Source organism: Acinonyx jubatus, chromosome E2 (assembly GCF_027475565.1).
Source record: "Acinonyx jubatus isolate Ajub_Pintada_27869175 chromosome E2, VMU_Ajub_asm_v1.0, whole genome shotgun sequence".
In the NCBI taxonomy this organism is placed as follows: domain Eukaryota; kingdom Metazoa; phylum Chordata; class Mammalia; order Carnivora; family Felidae; genus Acinonyx; species Acinonyx jubatus.
The window spans coordinates 1687807-1707243 of NC_069396.1; the positions used below are offsets into that span (position 1 = coordinate 1687807).

Genomic DNA, 19437 nt, shown 5'->3' on the forward strand with positions numbered 1-19437 from the left:
CTTCTCTGCACGCGAAGCTGTTTTCAAAAGAGAGAAGGGGTTTACCAACTGCTAAGTAATTCTTGCGGTAAAAACACAAAAACAAAAACAAAAAGAAACCCCAAATTCACCCAGAGACCCAGGTAGAGGTTAATGATTTTTTTCCCGATAAAACACATGAGCACAGACGTCAGGATGAAGTATTTCCGAGGGCGCCCCTGCTCCCTGTGACTCAGTCGCGGCTGGCACCGGCCACAGACGGGAGCAGGGGGGACCCGCGAGGCAGATTCCGACGGGGAGGGAGTCGGCGGGCCAGGCGGAGCTCGGCCGCGCCCCGGGGACGGCCGGGGTCCCCAGCTGCCCAGGCCGCGGTTCCGGCCGGCACCCGGCGTGAGAAGCAGCCACGTCCCCACCCCCACGTGAGGGAACGCCACAGGGGAATGTCGGGAAGCCCCTTGGACACCCGAGCGCCCCCCTGCGGTCCTCCCGGCTGCGCACCGTTTCCACCGCCGGCGCCCCCTCGCGGAGGGTCTCACGTTGGCTGTGGCGCAAAGCAGCGCCCAGTGCAGATTGTAGCCAAACGGTGGTATTTTTTCGACGCGTTCTGCAACGAGCTCTCCCTTTGCTGCATTTCTCAGAGTTGTCTCCCGTCAACGTTCTGGAAGGAAGGCCTGACCTTCTCCGCACAACTGCCTCGTCGCCGTCCCCCTGCCCCTCCGTCCCCAGCCCCGGCTCTCTCTCCAGTCGGCTCTCCATCGGGCTCACCCCACTTCCCGGCCTCCCGAGGGCGGGGGAGGCAGGAATTTTAATTTCTTTTTAAATTTTCGCCGTGTGAGGGAATGGAGAAAAATCTACGGCTGGTGCGGGAACGTTAGCCCCTCTGCGGAAGCACATCCTTTACGCAAGCCTTGCTTAGTCAAGAAAGTGTTCTCCGGGTTTCCAGGGCCCCCCAACTTTGTCACTTTAAGCAAGTTCTGCGTTCTCGTTGTGGTCACTCGAGTACGCCCTGACGAACGTGTTCCCCACCCGACTCTGGGCTCAGTTTCTCACGAAGTGAAGTTCAATTTAGAAGTGGCCGGAGGAGGGGCGCCTGGAGGGGGGGGGGGGGGTGCTCAGTCTGCTCAGCGTCCGACTTTGGCTCAGGTCGTGGTCTCACGGTTCGTGAGCTCGAGCCCCACGTTGGGCTCTCCGCTGTGAGCGCAGAGCCCGCTTCAGATCCTCTGCGCCCCCTCTCTTGGTCCCCTCCCCCACTCCCGTGCTCTCAAAAATAAATGAACATTAGAAAGGAAAAAAACGAAACAAAACCAGAAAACAGAAGTTGCCAGAATGAAGACTCTACTCTCCCTGAACAGCGGGTCCATCTCCCTGAACAGCGGGTCCAGTTACGGGGCACGTTCATAGAACCCCGGGGGGTGCACGGAAGCATCTGTTAGCTGTTTGCTAAAAGCATCGCGGTGAACGATCACAGTGCTGCCATCCACATACCAGACGCTAGAATGGGCGGTGGGACAGACATAATTGTGCCAAAGGATGGCCGCAGAGGCACCTTTTCAAGGTTTTTTTGTTTTGAGACAGAGGGAGAGTGCCAGCCCACGGTGGGAGGGGCGGGGACAGAGAAAGGGAGCGAGAGAATCCCAGGCGGGCTCCGTGCTCGAACCCACGAACCGGGAGATGTGACCTGAGCCGGAATCAAGAGCCAGACGCTCAACCCGCTGAGCCAGCCAGGCGCCTTCACAGATGCACTTTGAACACGGGTACCTGGAGGGAGGCCTCCCGCACGGGCCGTGTCTCCGGGGACTTTTCAAGGACGGTGGTTGACGAGCCACGGCCCCAGGCAGGGCGGGGGTGCCACGGGGCGAGGCTGGCGGAGAGCAGGGGCGACCGCGGCCAATTCCAGTTCAGGGTTCCATCCGGGACACGCGCAGGCGCACGCGCTTTCAAACCCCGGCAGCTCGAGTTTCCACAGTTTCGGGTGTTGCTAAGCAACCGAATGAGCCAGGCCAAGGGCCCACGTGGGCTTTCCAGGCCGACCACGATCCTCGGCCCCAGTTCTCAGAACCGCTGATGAGCTACAGGGTGGGGGCGTTTCTCCGTCTCAAGTAACCGAGTTACTCTGGACAAAACAGATCTTTCCTTCCTTGTTTGCTTTTGTCGTTGGGTAACATGAAATGTCCAAATACCCATCGTGTTTATAAACATCATGACAACTAGGTGACTTTTTTGCTCCATGAATTTCCTTTTTTATCTTATTGAAAAAAAAAAAAAGCTAACAGTCAAGGCCTGGGGGACACGTCCTCACCAGGCCCCGCACTCCACGTCAGCCACAGGTGGTCCCAGGACGTGGCTGTCACCAGCGTGCCGTGTCCAGCGGGCACGGCTCTCCTGCGTCTGCACGTGCTCCCTCCGGAGGACCGCGCTCGGCATTTCGGGACCGCGCTCGGCATTTCGGGACCGCGTGACCCCCTCCTGGGCCCGAGGGATGCAGACCCGTGGCCTCTGCTCTCAGTTTCCCCACCGTGTCACACCGCACAGCTCGAGAGGAGAGTCCGGCGCCCCCGTGGGATCCCGTGACGCTTCTCCCGTTGTGCGAGACGACGGGTCTGGCGCCTCCTCACAGCTCACGACCCCCTGCGCTGCGACGGCTTGTAAGCGGCGGGCCCCACCTCTGTGTGTGCCCGTTCGCCCCACACGGGACCCAAGTCCGCAGGGCAGGAGCAAGGGCGGGGCCGGCTGTGTGGATGCCCACCCGAGCGGACGGCCATCGAGGGGCGAGGAGGGACGCCGTGGCCCACAGCACGTGCACTACACAGCAGCAAAAGGTGTGAGCGCCTTCCTCGGGGGGCTGGGAGACCAGGAGGGAATATAGCAAATTAGAAGTGACTTAGAGAGGGGCGCCTGGGGGCTCGGTGGGTTGAGCGTCCCACGGCGACTCAGGTCATGATCTCGCAGTTGACGAGTTCGAGCCCCGCGTCGGGCTCTGTGCTGACGGCTCCGAACCCAGAACCTGCTTCGGATTCTGCGTCTCCCTCTCTCCCGGCCCCTCCCCGGCTCACGCTCTGTCTCTGTCTCAAAAATAAACATTTAACAAAGATTTTTTAGAAGTGACTTGTAGAGGGCCGCCTGGGGGGCTCAGTTGGTTAAGGTCCAACTCTTGGTTTCAGCTCAGGCGTGATCTTAGGGTTCACGAGTTTGAGCCCCGCGTCAGGGCAGCGCCCTCTCTGCGCCCCTCCCCTGCGTGCGCGTGCGCACATGCGTTCTTTCGCTCTCTCAAAATAAATGAATGAGAACTTACAAAACAGAAAGAGGCAAGTTATAGGAAGGCGACAGGGGAAGATTTTTTCTTGATGTTTCGGGGCAAACCAAGTGTCAAAGAAACCAGGAATCCAGCTTCCTCAAAAAAAAAAAATTAAAAGGGAATTACCATACGACGCGGAACTTCTATTCCCGGGCATATCCCCCAAAGAACCGAGAGCAGGGTCTCGGACGGAGACTTGCAAGCCCGTGCTCGCAGCGGCGTGACTCACAATAACCCACGTGTCCGTCGATGGGCGAATAGTGGACACAACACGGTCTCTCCGTGCAACAGAATGTTATCCACCCCTTAAAAGTAAGGACATCTGGACACCTGCTACAAGCTGGATGAACCTGGAGGACCTTATGCTGAGGTGAGCCAGACACAGAGGGGCAAACGCTGTAAGATCCCACTCATATGGGGTCCCCAGAGGAGTCGGACTCATACAGAGCGGATTGGGGGGGAGGGTGCGGGCTGGTGGAGGGGATCGGTGTTTAATGGGGGCCGGGTTCCAGTCTGGGAGGGCGGAAGGTTGGCTGGGACGGTCGCGTGGCAACGCGAATATACCCGATGCCCTAGAAACGTGCCCCACAAATGCTAAAGATGGTGAGTTTCACGTTAGGTGTATTTCACTACCATAAAAATAATGCATAACTAAAACGAGTCCAGGCAGAATCCTTCCTCTCAAGCCCCTATTCATCCAGCCTCTCCTGGCTATTGTGGTTCAAAACCTGAAAGTCCAAAGCTCCCACGTAAGACCCACCCTGCTTTTTATGAGCCCTGCTCACGTGGCACCGTTAACATCCTGGCAGAGGTTTCTGCTGTGTGGTCGGAAGACCACCTACGTTCAGCAGAGTCATCTGGGGGCCGATTTACAATGCAGATTCCTGGGCTCGACGCCAGGCTCTGAATGCATTTGGGGGCAGAGGGGTCCCAAATACTTGCACTTTAACAAGCCCTTCACGCGATCCTTGTGCCCACGTAAACCTGAGAACCGAGCGGGGGGCAGACCCGTCTTCTCCCCAGATGCCGTGGACTCCTTTCAGACTATCCATTCGCAGACCCCAACCCAGCCCCCCGAGGGAAGCCCGGAGCGGAAAAACGCGTTCCACGAGCCCATTCTGTAACATCTCAAGTCCCCAGATCTCCGCGCTCTTAACAACCTTTTACACACGGTGCTAATCTAGAGGTGACCCCCAAACTTTCACTAATGGTGCGAGTTTACGAAAGCACTGAGGAGAGACCAATAAAGTCCCGCCCTCCCCCTTGACGGTGAGGCCACCCGGCCAGCTGGTGCAAAGCCGGAGCTCTAACAGCGGGTCACAATCCCCGCCGGGAGCGCTGGAGGCTCTCAGGCATCCACGGTGGCCCAGATCACAGCTCCCCGGTGGGGAGTTTGCTACCACACCGCGAAATGCGGACTTCCCCCGGTCCAGCGGTCACTCTCACCTGGCGTCCTGCCTGCGGGCGGAGGGTGCGGTGGGCGGCCCGCTGGGGGGACGGGTCAGCCACCTACCGTGAGCCCGGAGCACGCCAGCCACGCAGGCAGCTCCCCGAAGACATCCTCCTCCTCTCCTGTGAGGGACAGCCTGGGTCTCAGCCAGCGAGCCCTCCGGGTCCAACGGCAGCCTCGCGGGCGGCGAGGCCGGGCCGGGGGTGGGAAAGAGCTTCCCGGGTGGGCTGCAGCCACACGCCCCAGGTTGTGCTCCAGAAAGCAGTCTTCCCAGGCGTCATTCTGCACACCGAGGAGAGAATCAGGGTGTATTCAAAACAGCCCCCTTCAGCAAGGGCCCCAAGAAAACAGCCAGCTTTGAGGGAGTTTGTAGTCTCCCCTTTTGTTCGACCGATAAACACTCTGGAACCCGCACAGGTGCCAGGGTGGGTGTGTGCTTGCCTGCCCGTGGGACGCGACAGATACGGAAGTATGTGACACAGGGCAGGTTTTATGGTAGGTGCACAGCAAAGCCCCAGAGGACAGCAAGCTGTCTCCACCCTGAGAGAAGAGGCACAGGACCAGGGCTTTGAAGGATACGTAGGAGTTCGCTGGGCGCAAGAGTTCAAAGACTTGCTCTGACTCCTGTTTTGCAAGGAAGAATCTGGGACCTAAAGAGAGAAAAGAATGTGCCCAACTTGTGTTGGTGCTGAGATTGAAACTGGGAGCCGAGGGGCGCCTGGGGGGCTCAGTCGGTTAAGCGTCTGACTCTTGGTCTTGGCTCAGCTGGTGATCTCACAGTTTCGGGAGGTCGAGCCCCACGTGGGGCTCTGTGCTGGCAGCCCTCCTCCTTCTCTGCCTCTCCCCTGCTTACGCTGTCTCTGGCTCTCTCAAAGTAAATAAATAAACTTTAAGGGGGGGGGGATGACCCGCTGAGATCCAACGGCTGTGTGTCCTTGGGAGCTTTGCGGGGGGGCGGTCTTCAGAGGTGAGACCACCGGACACGTGTCCCCTTGCTACTGTGGGGAAGATGGGCTCTCAGCGCGAGTCCCAGACGCACGCACCGTTTACTAACTCCCTGCCCCACGTGGACCCGAGCCCGCAGAGGCTGGCGGCTCAGAGCAGGGCTGATAAAGAGCGAGGCTGGTGACCTGGTCTCTGCTCTGGGGCTGCAGTTCCGGGGGGGCAAGAGTCAGGGACCAGACAGACGTCCTCTGCCAAGGGACAGACCCCAGCCCCGCAAACAAGGGGAGGATTGGATGGCCATGGTTGGCTCCATGGAAACGGACACGGCGAGGCCCCCACGTGCCCCATGACCGCGGGTGAGCCGGGTCCTTCGTCATGGCTGCGCTTTGCCACGCAAGGCCCCGTCCTCGCAGGCTCCGGGGAGCACGCCGTGGACAGCTCCGGGGCCGTGACGCAGTCACCCCGGCACCCCCGATGCCCAGGGACACTCTAAACACAGCTGGCCCGCTGACCCTAACCCTGGGACTGCCCGTTTGTCCCTCCGGCCCCTCCGGCCCTCCCATCTCGGCTGTTCCGTGCGTGAACTCCCCGCTCCCTCATTGTTGCCTGAAAAGCTGCCGGAGGAGGCCCCGGGCCTCTGCGTGACCCCTTTTCTCGCTGGCAAAGCTGTCCCTCGGGCTGCAGGCCTCCCCGGTCCCGTCCCGGGATGTCGTGTCCTCTGCGAAATGATAGCCAGAGAGCTGCGCCTGCCCAGGGGGTGAGATGCCTCCCTCCTGTCCTGCTTCTGGCCCAAGGGGCCAGGTTCTTCCCCGGGGGGCCCTGAACACCACATGGGCACCGGAGGCGGGCGGCAGAGGCCTCCCCGCGCCCAGGCCTGCTGCCGCCAGGGGGTGCACACACACGCACACGTGCACGGGCACACTCGACCAGGGGGTCCTGGTGGGGGGTGCAGCGCCAGTGATGAACGAGGCCCGGGAGCCGTAGGATGAAGAGGTGGTGATGGCTCAGAAAGAGACAGAGAGTGGGGAAGGGGCAGAGAGAGAGGGAGACCTAGAATCCGAAGCAGGCTCCAGGCTCCGAGCTGTCAGCACAGAGCCCAACGCGGGGCTCGAACCCACGGACCGCGAGATCATGACCTGAGCCAAAGTCGAGGTCCAACTGACTGAGCCCCCCAGGAGCCCCCCAAACCACATTTTTAATCTTAAAAAGGTAACAGAGGCGTGTAATGACCCGAAACTTCTGCCCCTTCCATGGGTCACCTCCTCATTTTGGGTTAAACGGAAGCCCAGAGCTCTGCTCTCTCGTCGGGACGCAGGGGCTTTGCTGGGCCGCACGGGCACTCGGAGGAGGACCCAGAAAACGCAGATCGTGAAGAATCTTTCGTTCAAAGGCAAAAGTTAACCTCAAACCATCCCAGTGTGGCACGCTGAATCTCTCACACATCCGTCCTTGAGAACGGGGACAGAAAAGTGTGGCGAACTTTCGTCGCGAGGCGCAGACGGTGACCGCAGCTGGAGGGGCACGATCGATTTCGGTCCCCTCGTCGGACGTGGGCAGCTGGCATTAACCGCGAGAGATCCTTTGTCCTGTCACCTGTCACTGCCTGCAGACGGGACATCGGAGGGGTGGGGGGACACCGAGCAAACACTCGGTAGTATTTTATTCTACTGAGCGGCCCCTCGTGGCAACACCGAGCACGGCCACTTAAGTCAGACACACCTGACCAGCAAGCAGACGGCGCAGCTCCGTGGGGACAAGACCCCGCCCTGGGCCACCCCTGAGAGCACCAGGTGCCCAGGCTCCCTTTCTGAAAGGTGCCCCGGCCCAGGGCAGCTCTGGGGCCCGGACCATGTATCTCCCACCCTCTCTCACTCCCAAACCACCGCCCCGGCCAGATTCAGGGGTTCGCAATCCTTTCGGGAGTACACAAAAATCAACCTATGGAAGCAACACTCGTACATTCATACTAAAGTGTACATGACTCACAGCAGACTCTTCTGAGCCCAACACACAGACAGTCTGGGCTTCTTTCCATGAAAGCCTTCAAGCGCCTCCACCATTTTGGCTCCTCCCCCCTCTTCTCCTCCCCCTTTGTTCTTTGTTCCCCACTTTGTACTGAACTGTCCCCGCTTCCCATCCCCCCACTTCCTGTCCCCCGCTCTGCTTCTGCTCCTGCCATGCACCCCAGCCCCTCTGGCTCCCGGTGCCCTTCGCCCCCACAGGCTGGGCCGGGCGCTCCCCTCGGCTGCGCCCCTGCCCTACCGCACATCCCCTCCTGGGTATAACCGCCTTTGTGTGCATCCATCTCCCCAAGAGCACCGGTTCTGCTCCCGGCCCTCTGCTGACTCTGCGGCACCGGACACACCACTGGCCCTCGGTAAACGTGACGGGAAGAGGGAGGCAGGGAGGCAGGGGGGCCCGGAGGCCGGGGGCCAGATGCTATCGGAGGCTTTGGGAGAGTAAAGGCAGTTAACATACACACAGAAACGAAGGCAGGTCCTTGCCCTGGCGGGGACCAAAACTGCGTCACGGTCCCTGAACCGTGCACGCGGAGGGTGTGGGTCGCCGGCCAGCCAGTGCCGGTAGCTGGGTGCAGGGCTGACGCCGGGGCCATCGGGGAGGGCGGGGCTCAGACGGCATCAGCCCCCCTCCCCTCCCAGCTCTTGGCAGCTCGGTGGGGCAGGCGGGCCCACCCACCTTGGAACATGTTTATAAATAGAATAAACAGAGACTTTCCTGATCGAAGACTGCCCCGGGCCTGGAGATGGTTACCAGGAGCCTCTTCCCCGCTGAGGCCACACCGGGCACTGGAGGGTGGCCCTGGCCGAGCCTAGCACACGTTCCAGCGCAGACATCAGCATACTCTGGAAGGGAACAAAACTTCACTCCCTCGGGGCAGGTGGCTCCCCACTTGAAGCATTAATCCAGACCCCAGCCGGTGGGAGTCAGAGCTCACACCCCCTCCCCAGGCTGGGTCTATACCGCAGGCACAGGATCAATCCCGCAGACAGCCCCGCGAGGCTAATGTTAGGACCCCCCCACCTTACAAATGGGGTTGGGGGGGGAGGGGGACAGGTGGAGGCCTGGCCTGGTGACACCTGCCAGAGGTCACGTGCCATCCAGTGGGGGAGCAGAGACACGAAGGCACTCCGGGGACCGCGGATCCTGCTCTAGGTCGCGAGGTGGCCCGTCCAGTGAGGCTGGCTGACGGAGAAACGGTCTGGGGGCAGATCGCCATCAGTAACGAGCAGCGCACGGAGCACAGCAGGGCCTGGCACAGGGTCGGTGCGGTCAGCGTGGGGGGCTGGGGGGCCCACGTGGAAGACACTGCCCTCCACACAAAGGGGGAGCTGTCGTTAACAGTGGGTCCCGATCTCGTGATTCCTAAGCCCTCGGGCCTCTTAGGGATGGAATCCGGGCACTGCCACGCGTTTCCCCCGCACATCCTGGGAAGCCGGCCCTGCCACCCTCCCTGGGGAGGGAGAGGGATGGGACAGCAGTGTGGCACGCGGCAGGGGCAGGCAGCCCCGGGCGGCCCGTGGCTTCAGCTCTGTACCGTGGACGCGCAGGGAACCCTGCCTAGCATGTGGTGAGCGTTCAGTCGGGGGGAGACGCTCTCAAGAGCGCTCAGACTGAACGAAGACTGGCTTCCGACCCTCAGGCCGCACTGTGTGCGCTCAGCAATGGCCCACGGTGCCCTCCCACCGTCTCCCCGTGGCGTCTCGGGATAGCCTACGGGGAGGCCGGGCTGCCAGGACCCCGACGGCCAAGGCAGGGGACGGGCCAGGGCCAGGGACAAGGCAACATCCCTCAGCCCTGGCCGAAGCCGTCCCCCTAGACCCCCTCCCTTGGCCCTGGGGCTCGAGGTGGCTGACCTCTTCCCCCGGACACCATTTGTATTTCTTCTGGAACCATCTCCTCGGTGCTGGGCCCGTTGAGGGCCGTGTCTGTATTATCTACAGAAGACCCGGCCTGAGTGTGCACGTCGGTCTGTATGAACTTCTTGCCGCTGCTGTGACAGACGAGCACCCGCTTTCCTGGTTAAAGCGGCTGGACGTGTTCTCCTCCGTCTGGAGGGCCGAAGTCTGGCAGGGCTCTCGGGGGGCTAAGATCCGGGTGCGGGCAGGGCTGGCTCCTTGCGGATGCTCCTGCCCCTCCACAGCTTCTAGAGAAGCACCCCCCCCCCCACGAATTCTGGGGCTTATGCCCCGTGCCGGCCTGACCTCTGCTTCTGTCACGTCTTCTCCACCCCCTCTCACAAGGGCCTTGTGGTGACACAGGGCCCCCGACAGCCCGGGCTTGGACGTCTGTGGGCCGACACACGTCTGCCGTGCTGTCGTCACACAGCGTGAGGGTTTTCTCCCCGCCGCACCTGCCGGCCGGCTTGGGTTCTCACGTGGGGGCGGGGGGGGGTCTCACGCAGCCACCAGATGCATCGGTCTCGTCCTGCACGGATTTAGCGCTTGGGGGAGGGAGTCTTTGCCCAGCCAGAATTATGAAAATATTTTACTTGTCTTCTGACACTTTTTGTTTTGACATTTAGCTGCACGATCCGTGCAGAATTCAGCTTGTGCGTGAGGAAGGGCTCTAAATCATTCTCTTCCAAGTGGTGGATTAACCACACCCACGGTCCTGTACGACGATCCCTTCCTCTGAAGTGTTACTGATCCTAAATGAAACTCTGCATCCATTTCTTAAAACCCACTTAGCGGTTTCTGTGCCGCGCTCCTTCATTAGCCTGGCTTTGGAGTAGATTTTGAGATGCAGGAGGGCAAGGCCTTGACTTTTCCTCAATTTCTTCGATGCTGCCTCTCGCGCTGTGTGTCCCGCGAGCACCAGCGCTGCCCTGGGCTTCCCCGCGGCACCCGGCACCTCTCGCGTGTGGGGGCTCCTTGAACCCGACTGCCAGCCGGCGTTGTTAGGGTCCCCGTGGAGCACACCCAGCACGTTTCCTATTTCAACAGGCCCATCTCTCCTGTAAATAAGTTCCACCTGCTCAATTCCACATCGGTTAAGCTTCTGACTGTGACTCGCGTCAGGATCTCATGGTTTGTGGGTTCGAGCCCCGCGTCGGGCTCTGTGCTGACAGCTCGGAGCCTGGAGCCTGTTTCGGATTCTGTGTCTCCCTCTCTCTCTGGCCCTCCCCTGCTTGTGCTCTGTCTGTCTCTGTCTCTCTCTCAAAAATAAGTAAACATTAAAAAAATTAAAATTTCCTAATTTTAGGGGCACCTGGGTGGCTCAGTCAGTTGAGCCTCTGACTCTTGATTTTGGCTCAGGTCATGATCCCAGGGCAGTGGGATCCAGCCCTGTCGGGCTCCACGTGGAGCCTGCTTGGGATTCTCTCTCCCTCTCTGCCTCTCTCCCCTACTCATGCTCTCACACACACTCTCTCTCTAAAAAAAAAAAAAAAAAAAAAAAAAAAAAAAAAAATCCTAGCTTTATTTATTATTATTTTTTTAATCTATTTATTTTTGAGAGAGAGACAGTGTGTGAGCAGGGGAGGGGCAGAGAGAGGGGGAGACACAGAATTCCAAGCAGGCTCCAGGCTCCGAGCTGTCATCACAGAGCCTGACATGGGGCTCGAACTCATGGACTGCGAGATCATGACCTGAGCTGAAGTCAGACGCTCCACCAACTGAGCCACACAGGCGCCCCCAAAAATCCTAACTTTAAACAAACACATCTATTCCACTCTGTTCTCTTATTTCTGGCTGACAGAGTGCCGATTCTCCGTTGGCTTATTACTCCTCAGGAAAGCTCATTCTTAATGTGGTTTTTCACAGTGTCCTCATCGCGGGTAGGAGTCGTTTTTTCCTGGGAGCCTCCCAGGGATCCTGGGAAACAGAAAATGTATTTGGGTTTACCAGCTCCTTGGGTTGTGGCCTCTGTTTTATGTGAATTCTCATCCTTGTGACTTTGTGCCATGCAGACTGCCTCCGTGGTCACCAGACCCACGGACAGTGAAGATTTGGTGCCTCCACTTAAATTCCTGGACACAAAGCAAGTTTCTTCATACCTTCCCCAGGCCAAGGGGCAAAGTGGGCAGCTTCCTGGGGCTTTGAGCCTCAGGGGAAGGCTCCAGTCCAGGCCCCACACAGCCATCCTTAGGGGCGCACGGAGCTGCCTGTGCGTGGATGCCCCCAGCTCCTCGTCTCCGGGCTCAGGACAAGGCTCGATGCGCACCCGACCCTCAGGCCCTCTTACCCTAATTCACTGGCAGCAATCTGAGCACACAGCAAGGATCGTGCTCTGCACTGTGATTTTGTGCATTTTGGTACGTTAGTACCATTTAATCCCCTCGATAAGGGGGGAAAAAAACCAGACCGAGGGGCAGGCTGGCTGGGCAGCTGCCCGGGAACCCGCTCAAATGGGCGATCGGGCGGGTTGCACAGGCCTCTGCGCCCTGGGAAGTCTCGAGGTGCAAACTGGCCGCACGCGGAGGCGCCCACGCCGTCTGTCGGGCAGCCGGGCACTCCTGCCAGGAAGGCACAATTTACTTATCCGTACCGTCAACCCTCTGACAGGAAACCCAGGACGTTGTGTGGTTGAGGAAGCTGCCAAATGAAACTGACAAGAAAATAAGGACGCGAGCTTCAGGTTTTTTCCGGAACAAGTCTGCTTCCGCCAGAGAGGGTTAACTAGAAAATGGATTCGTTCCACTGTGGGTGGGAAACCAGCTCTTGGCTCTCAAGGGATGCTGGACAGGCCCTCTGTAGCTGTCCTGAAGAGTGGACCCCTCTGGGGCCAGGACCCAGGGGGCATCGTCCCCTTTGCCAGTGGGGAGATTGAGGCTGGCAGAGAACATCCACTTGCCCAAGAGGCCGCGCAGCTAATGGGTGTCCACGGGGGTCTTTGTGGCAGCAATCCAGGGCTCTCCACCCTCCAGGAGAGCCCGCTGGAGCCGTCCTGGCACACAGGGTCTCCCGAGGGACCCGGAGTCAGGCTCGCAGTCCCCGACCTCAGGCAGATTCTGGTCAACTGCTTCCCTACCGACAAGCCTTCCGGCGCCTGCGACCAGCTGTCCACAGTCCTTCCCGAAGGGACTCAGGATCTCACACAACCTCCGGTCTGTGTGGTTCTGCTCTTGGTTCGGCACAGACGAGCCCTCCCCGGCCCGGAGACCCAGCTGGAAGGGGGCGAGAGGGGCGCGCGGCACCGACCTGCAGGGAGACGGGGCCTCCACCCCCCCGCTGGCTCCCAACCTGTTTTCCACCCAGCCACGTGCGGGGCCTGCCGGGGACACAGCCTCACGCTGTGGCCCACGTCACCCCGGGGCCCCGGGACGTCCGCGCACCTTGGGAATGCTTGGCTTTACTGCCGCTATTAGAGTCTGTGAAACGAAAACCAGAGAATGAGGAGGACGTTTGTGCCCGAGGGTGAGGGTGAGGCTGGGTGCAGGGTGCAGGGTGCGGGGGGCAAGGGGGCGGGGGGGTGCTGCAGACGACCAGGGGCTGCCCGTCAGCATCTCCTGGCCGCAGGAGGCCCCAGTCGACACAGCCACGTGCACCACATCCTGCCAACCACACTTTCTGGGGTCTTGCAGTCAGGGCGTGGACGTCTTGGGGGCCCTTATTCAGCCGACCACAACTTGGCCGGATCTGTGTCCCTTTGCTCTCAAGGTCCCGGCACCAGACCAGCATTCTGCTGAGCAGCTGCGTCATCAGGAAAAGCCATCCTAGCTGTTGGGGACAAGTAGGGGCGAGGGGACTGGCCCCCAGTCCCGCGGACGGCCAGCGCTGGGCCCGTGATGGATCCTGTCCGACGACAGCCTCCCCTGGAGCGAATGCTCTCCAGCCGTGTCACCGGCCTCAAGCCCTTCCTGGCAGATGACAACTGAGTGGGCTGGAGCCCCAGACGTGGTATGAGGGAACAAAGCAGACGGACAGCGTGCGCTGCACATATGGACTCGGGGTGACGAGGCCTCGGGAGATGAAGGAGGGGTGAGGGGTGAGGAGCCATCGGGAGGTGAAGGAGGGGTGAGGAGGCCTCAGGAGGTGCAGGAGGGGTGAGGGGTGAGGAGCCATTGGGAGGTGAAGGAGGGGTGAGAGGTGAGGAGCCATCGGGAGGTGAAGGAGGGGTGAGGAGGCCTCAGGAGGTGCAGGAGGGGTGAGGGGTGAGGAGCCATTGGGAGGTGAAGGAGGGGTGAGAGGTGAGGAGCCATCGGGAGGTGAAGGAGGGGTGAGGAGGCCTCAGGAGGTGCAGGAGGGGTGAGGGGTGAGGAGCCATCGGGAGGTGAAGGAGGGGTGAGAGGTGAGGAGCCATCAGGAGGTGGAGGAGGGGTGAGGGCTGAGGAGCCGTTGGGAGGTGAAGGAGAGGTGAGGGGTGAGGAGGATTCACGAGGAGAAGGAGGGGTGAGGGGTGAGGAGGCCTCGAGAGGTGAAGGAGGGGTGAGGGGTGAGGAGGCCTCAAGAGGTGAAGGAGGGGTGAGGAGGATTCAGGAGGAGAAGGAGGGGTGAGGGGTGAGGAGCCAACGGGAGGTGAAGGAGGGGTGAAGGGTGAGGAGGCCTCGAGAGGTGAAGGAGGGGTGAGGAGGATTCAGGAAGGGAAGGAGGAGTGAGGGGTGAGGAGCCGTCAGGAGTTGAAGGAGGGGTGAGTAGGGTCACGCACAACCCCAGGCCAGCAGCCACCCGCCCTGGCGCTTGGGGAGCACGGAGGACAGGAAAGCAGCTATGAGTCCTGACTGACGGCCGATGACAAGCCCCAGAGAGGGGCCGCGTCCTGAGTGGACGGCAGGGTCACCCGGTGGCATGGCCCTGTGACAGGCCGGACCCTCGCACAGCAGACTTTAAGTGTCACTTGGGAATCTGTCCCAACTTCAAAGGGGCTCCTGACTCTGTGTGTGGGCCCCTCTGGGAACTTACCCTGGGGAATTTAAGGGACATCTGTGCAAAGACGGTAAGTGGCGATGCTCATTGAAAAGGAAACCCCGCATCACGGAACCCACAGGGAGGGATTACTGAAGCATCAGGGCAGTGTGCGCCCCCTCCCTCCGTACTCCTGGGACCTGAACCCTGGGGTGGGCGGGTCGGCCCCCTCAGTGCTGACAGAATGGACACATGGCGGGGGCGGGGGGGGTCCCTAGACGCGGGGCCTCCCGCCGGGACCCGTTTCGGGCACCGGCCACACCCCCGCGGCTTAGGGCGCACCGTGTCTCCGCTGCCTCTCGCCGGGGCCGCCGGGAGGGCTCCCGAGTCTCCCTGCGCCAGAGAACGTTGGGCTCGCAGACCGCACGGTCACTCTTGTCAAGGACACTCATCGAGTTTCCATTCCAGCCGTTTCCACTTTGTCCCAAAATTCAAACCCACCCTCACAAGATAAATACCTGTCACCGCGGAGAACATCCCGAAGAAGGAGATACAGATGCTTAAAATAAAACGGTTCCCAAAACACTCCGACACGGATCCGGAGCTGACCCCGCAGACAGGTGACACTGGACGGCCACGTCTTAGGTGGCGCCGGAAAGAACAGGAGCTCTGCTAGGGAGACGTCACGCGGCGTGCTGCAAGGCTGGGGCGGATGAGAGCGAGCCCAGGGCCGCGTGGCCCACCTGATCCCGTCTGACCACCGGCGGAGCCCGAGACAGCCAGCGCTTGGCAGGTCTGCTCTCTGGCTCACGCCTAAGGTCAAGGGGGGGTGGGGGCAGAGGACGGGGGGGTCGCGGTGTCCTGGGGCTCCTGCCGCCAAGGGCCACGGACTGAGTAACCGGAAGCCACACAAATGGAATGTCTCCGTCCGGAGGGCAGAGGTCAGGCACGGCCCCAGCCTCGCGGAGCCAAGATCAAGGTGTGGGTAGGCTGGCTCCCTCTGGAGGCTCCAGGGAGGGGCTGTTTTCTTGCCTGTCCCGGGTTCCAGAGGCGCCGCGGCCTTGGCCCCCGACCCCTCCCTCCGTGTTCACAGCAGCGGCCTCTTCCGGCCTGTGACCCCTTCTCCCGGGATCTCCTCTCCTCTCGGAACCCCCGTGTCCCCCGTGTAAGGACCCTGTGAGGACACTGGGCCCACCCAGATCATCCGCGACCGCCTCCCCGTCCCCGGGTCCTTGATCACACCCGCGAAGACCGTTAGGCCGCGTGAGGTCACACAGCCGCAGACTCTGGGGGTCAGGACGTGGGCGTCTTCGGGGGGACGCCATTCTGCCAGCCACAGGAGCAGGACCTCCCGAGTGCGGACGAGTCACTGCCTCGGAGCTGCGCAAAGCGGGCCAGACAGGTGCCGGTGCGGCGTCCCCCAGGCGAGCAGTGTGGAGGTGGTGCCCGTGGAGGCCGCGGGCCCCGCGAGTGAAGGCTGGAGGGGGCAGAGGCCAGGGCGCTCGAGGACGGAGAGACCCCGGCCCTGCACACCCTCTCGGCTCTGAGCTCTGAGCAGAAACGGGTCGCGGGCCACGGGTCCTGGGCCGTCGTCACGAGGGAGCGCGAGCTGGCTGAAGTCACCGCAAGGCTGGGTGCAGATGGTAATTTCCAAAACGTGTGGCTGCGAGGGACTAAAGCCGCGGGGCTGCAGGCCGTGATGCAAAACAGACGGGGAGGCTGGGGTGTCCCCCCACCCCGACGGCCCCGCGGGGCGGAGAACAAGTACCACTGTCCTCAGCGCCCCTGACGACAGAGGGACAGCCCCAGGAGGTCACGGGGCATCCTGACCTGGGGGTGTGTCTGGGGCTAAGCGTGCTCCTGGCCGTCAGCAGTGGGTGGACGGGACAACGACTGTCTGGCGTTCTCTCCTGGAGGCAGTGTGCACCGAGGCCCCCGGAGACACCCCAGGGAACATGTCTGCAGGGACACGCGCTGGCCCGCCTGACCTCAGTGGCTTCGGTTCCCCGGCCGCCTGAGGGGCTCCCGGGAGGAGGGGCCTCTGGTGCATGTTCCCAGTTGCGGAAACGTGCACTCACACTTCTTCCCTTGCCTGAGAGCGAGGGGGCCCCAGGCGGGCGGCCGGGGAAGGACTGTCCTGCAGGAAGGGCCATTGAGAGGCACCGGCCCGCCCTCCGTCTGCCTCTGGCCTCTGTCCGCGTCTGGACGGGCTCGCTGCTTAGATGATGCTCCAAGTCTTTGTTTTCTTTTCCCTTCTGCTTTGCTTTTCATTTCCCAACAGTCTCTGGCTGAGAAGAGCCATCATTTCGAACGCGATTCAACGGGCGGATGTGTGCGCTAACTTTTCTCTTTACAAGAAGACTGAACACGGGCGGCCCTGACGGAGCCCCCCGCACCCGCCTCGGCCACCTGCCCAGGCCTGCGACCCAACCTGTCGAGCCGCAGGCCGGGTTCGTCCTGGTCCTTATGTGTGTGACCCCTGAACGCACGTGAAGCCGGACGGTGGTTTTATGAGGCTCTGTCTTCACGTGTCCCCTCACAGGGTTTGAGTTTTGTGCCCCAGCCCCATTGCCCCCACAGGCCTCGTGGGTTTTGTCGCAGGAGCTCACACGGTGTGGTGGTTTCTAGGAACACGCCTGTCACGTTAACGGCAGAGCCGTCCGTGTTATGTGTGAGGTGTGAGTTTTCCGGAGGACACCCTTGCCTCCTGCGAGGCCCCCAGTGCTTCCCTCCATCCTCCTTGGAGACCCCGGGGGTGGGGGCGCAGCTCGGGCCCCATCTTCCAGAGCGTCCGGCACTGGTGACGCGGGCTGCCGTCTGTGTGGTTTGCCGCCTGGATTCCAACTACCGACAGGCAAGGGCCGGACTGTGGTGAGCTCTGGGGGCAGATGCCCCGCCCACACGTTTATACAGTCCCTTTTTGTTGTTGTGGTTAAAGTCATCTCTACATCCAATGTGGGGCTCAAACTCACGACCCCGAGATCAGGAGTCACACGCTCCACCGGCCCATGGAGCCTGCCAAGCGCCCTGTACGGTCCTTTTAATTCAGACACAGAGAAAGCTACAACAACCTCTTCCTGCCACATGGCAGGGTTTTGCCCCAAATTGGCAACTTCTTCAAACCAAAGGCCCTCAAGGGTTCCCTGAGAGTAACTTCAACGGCTGGTTAAGCAAGTACTTCGTTTGAATGCGCATTTATTCATCACCTACTGAGTTCCAAGCACCAGCCACCGAACCAACGCGAGACCAGACCCAGAGTCGGCGCTTGGGGGAATTAACGTACCACAGATCACCTACGTGCAGAGGGAGGGACGGTGCCCCCCCGACTCCCAGTCTCCAGCTGGGGGCGCCTGGAAAGGAACGAGAGGGCCGGGTCCTCGGGCATCCGCGCGAACAGCTTCCCCGGGCAGCTGTCACGGCGAGACAAGGGACCCGAGGCGCAGAGAGGGCCAGCGACGTGCGCAGGTTTGCATGGACTTGCTGACCGCTGAGTTCTCTCGTCTGAGTGAACGCATCGGGCACCCTTCGGTTGTCCGGGGGATTTCGCGCTCTGTCGGATATCGCGAATTATTTTTATTGACCCCTCGTACTTACTCTCAACCTTTCTGCTAGGTTTATTTGTATGTAAACCATTTTTTTAATGTTTATTTATTTTGGGAGAAGCAGCTCGAGCAGGGGAGGGGCAGCGAGAAAGAGAGGGAGGGGGGGAGAACCCCCAGGAGGCTCCGTGCCACGGTCCATGTTGTCAGCACAGAGCCCACCGCGGGGCTCAGACTCTCAAACTGCGAGGTCACGACCGGAGCCGAGACCAGAATTCTCAACTGGCGCGGCTGCCACGGCGCCGGGGCCTTTACGCAGACGTACGAGCGCGACACCACTTCTCCAAGCGTGTACCGCGTGTGTGCATCCCGGGCACACGGTCCCCAGTGGGGTGAAAGCTTTGCTCTGTTCTTTTCTCCCAGCGCCTTGAGCGCAGGGCGTGCTTTTCCAGAACAGGCAGCCACGCCTGCCTCCGCCTCCTCGGACAGGGCAGATTCACAGGGTGGGGGGCAGCCGGGACCCCTGACCTCCTCCCTGGGCAGCCCTGGGAGTCCCCAGTCCCTCTCAAGAAGGCGAGGAGGCGCCCAGAGCAAACGCTGGCACTCAGGGGGGGATGGAGCCACAAAGCCACGGGGCTGAGATGTCACACCACACAGGGAGCACCTGCACCGAGAAGCTTGGGTCCCCACGGGTGGGGAGGACTTCCGGAGCGTTCTGGGGCGGCACTCTGGGAAGCGGGGCCAGCACCTCCTGAGCGGCGGCAGGTGCGTCTTCCCGGAGCATCGACTTCCTCTGCGGGCCGGAGGGTCGGGTCAGCAGAAAGAAATTCAACCGGTCAGTTAAACGTGGCTTTCATGGCCCCGTCGTGGCAGACGTGCTGCCGTTCCAGAGGGCAGCACCAGCCAGTGCCCCGGGCGTCATCGGGCTCGCACCACAGCCGCTGTCCGTCGTCCCTCCCGGGGCGTGGGCACTCATGACCCCGCCCCCCTGCACAGACCCCAGGGCGCGCGAGAGCCAGCCCCGGCCGCCCTTCCAGAACACACGCATCGCGAAACCATAGTCTACACAGAAAGCTTCTAGCCTGCAGGCTCTGGTGCCCACTTCTGGGGGAGGCGTTCAAAAATCAGCTCCATTCTTCAGTGTTGGGACGGCCCCCTGAGGGCTCCTTTGCCCTGAGGGAGGAGGGATGTGTTGCTTCAGGAACAAAGCTCTCCTCCTATGCACACTTGTGGCCGACACCACCTCCCAGCATAGAATCCAAATCGGAAGGAGCCCCGCCCCACCTACAGCCCGAACCTGGCGGGTGCCCCCAGGGTGCATGGCGGCCCCACCACAGCCCCCCAGGAGGGCAGCCTCCCAGGAGATGCACAGTCTCCCCACCTCCGTGCACGATCACTACTACGTCTAAAGACCCCGAGACCTAC

At 61.2% G+C, this 19437-nt stretch overlaps 1 protein-coding gene across 8 annotated transcripts in view; it reads right to left on the minus strand.

The window, feature by feature from the left end:
* Positions 1-19437, minus strand: part of BANP (BTG3 associated nuclear protein) — a 249276-nt gene that overhangs the window by 81024 nt on the left and 148815 nt on the right. For 5 of the 8 annotated variants that reach the window (XM_053210465.1, XM_053210468.1, XM_053210467.1 and 2 more), the window contains one exon: positions 4761-5006. The exons of 1 other annotated variant lie outside the window; for it this stretch is intronic. In XM_053210465.1, coding sequence (XP_053066440.1) covers positions 4776-5006 — 231 coding nt within the window. In that variant the 3' untranslated portion in view covers positions 4761-4775. Of the gene's footprint in view, positions 1-4552; positions 5007-19437 lie in introns of those variants that run through there. 2 more of the 8 variants (XM_053210463.1, XM_053210472.1) reach the window with 2 other exon arrangements.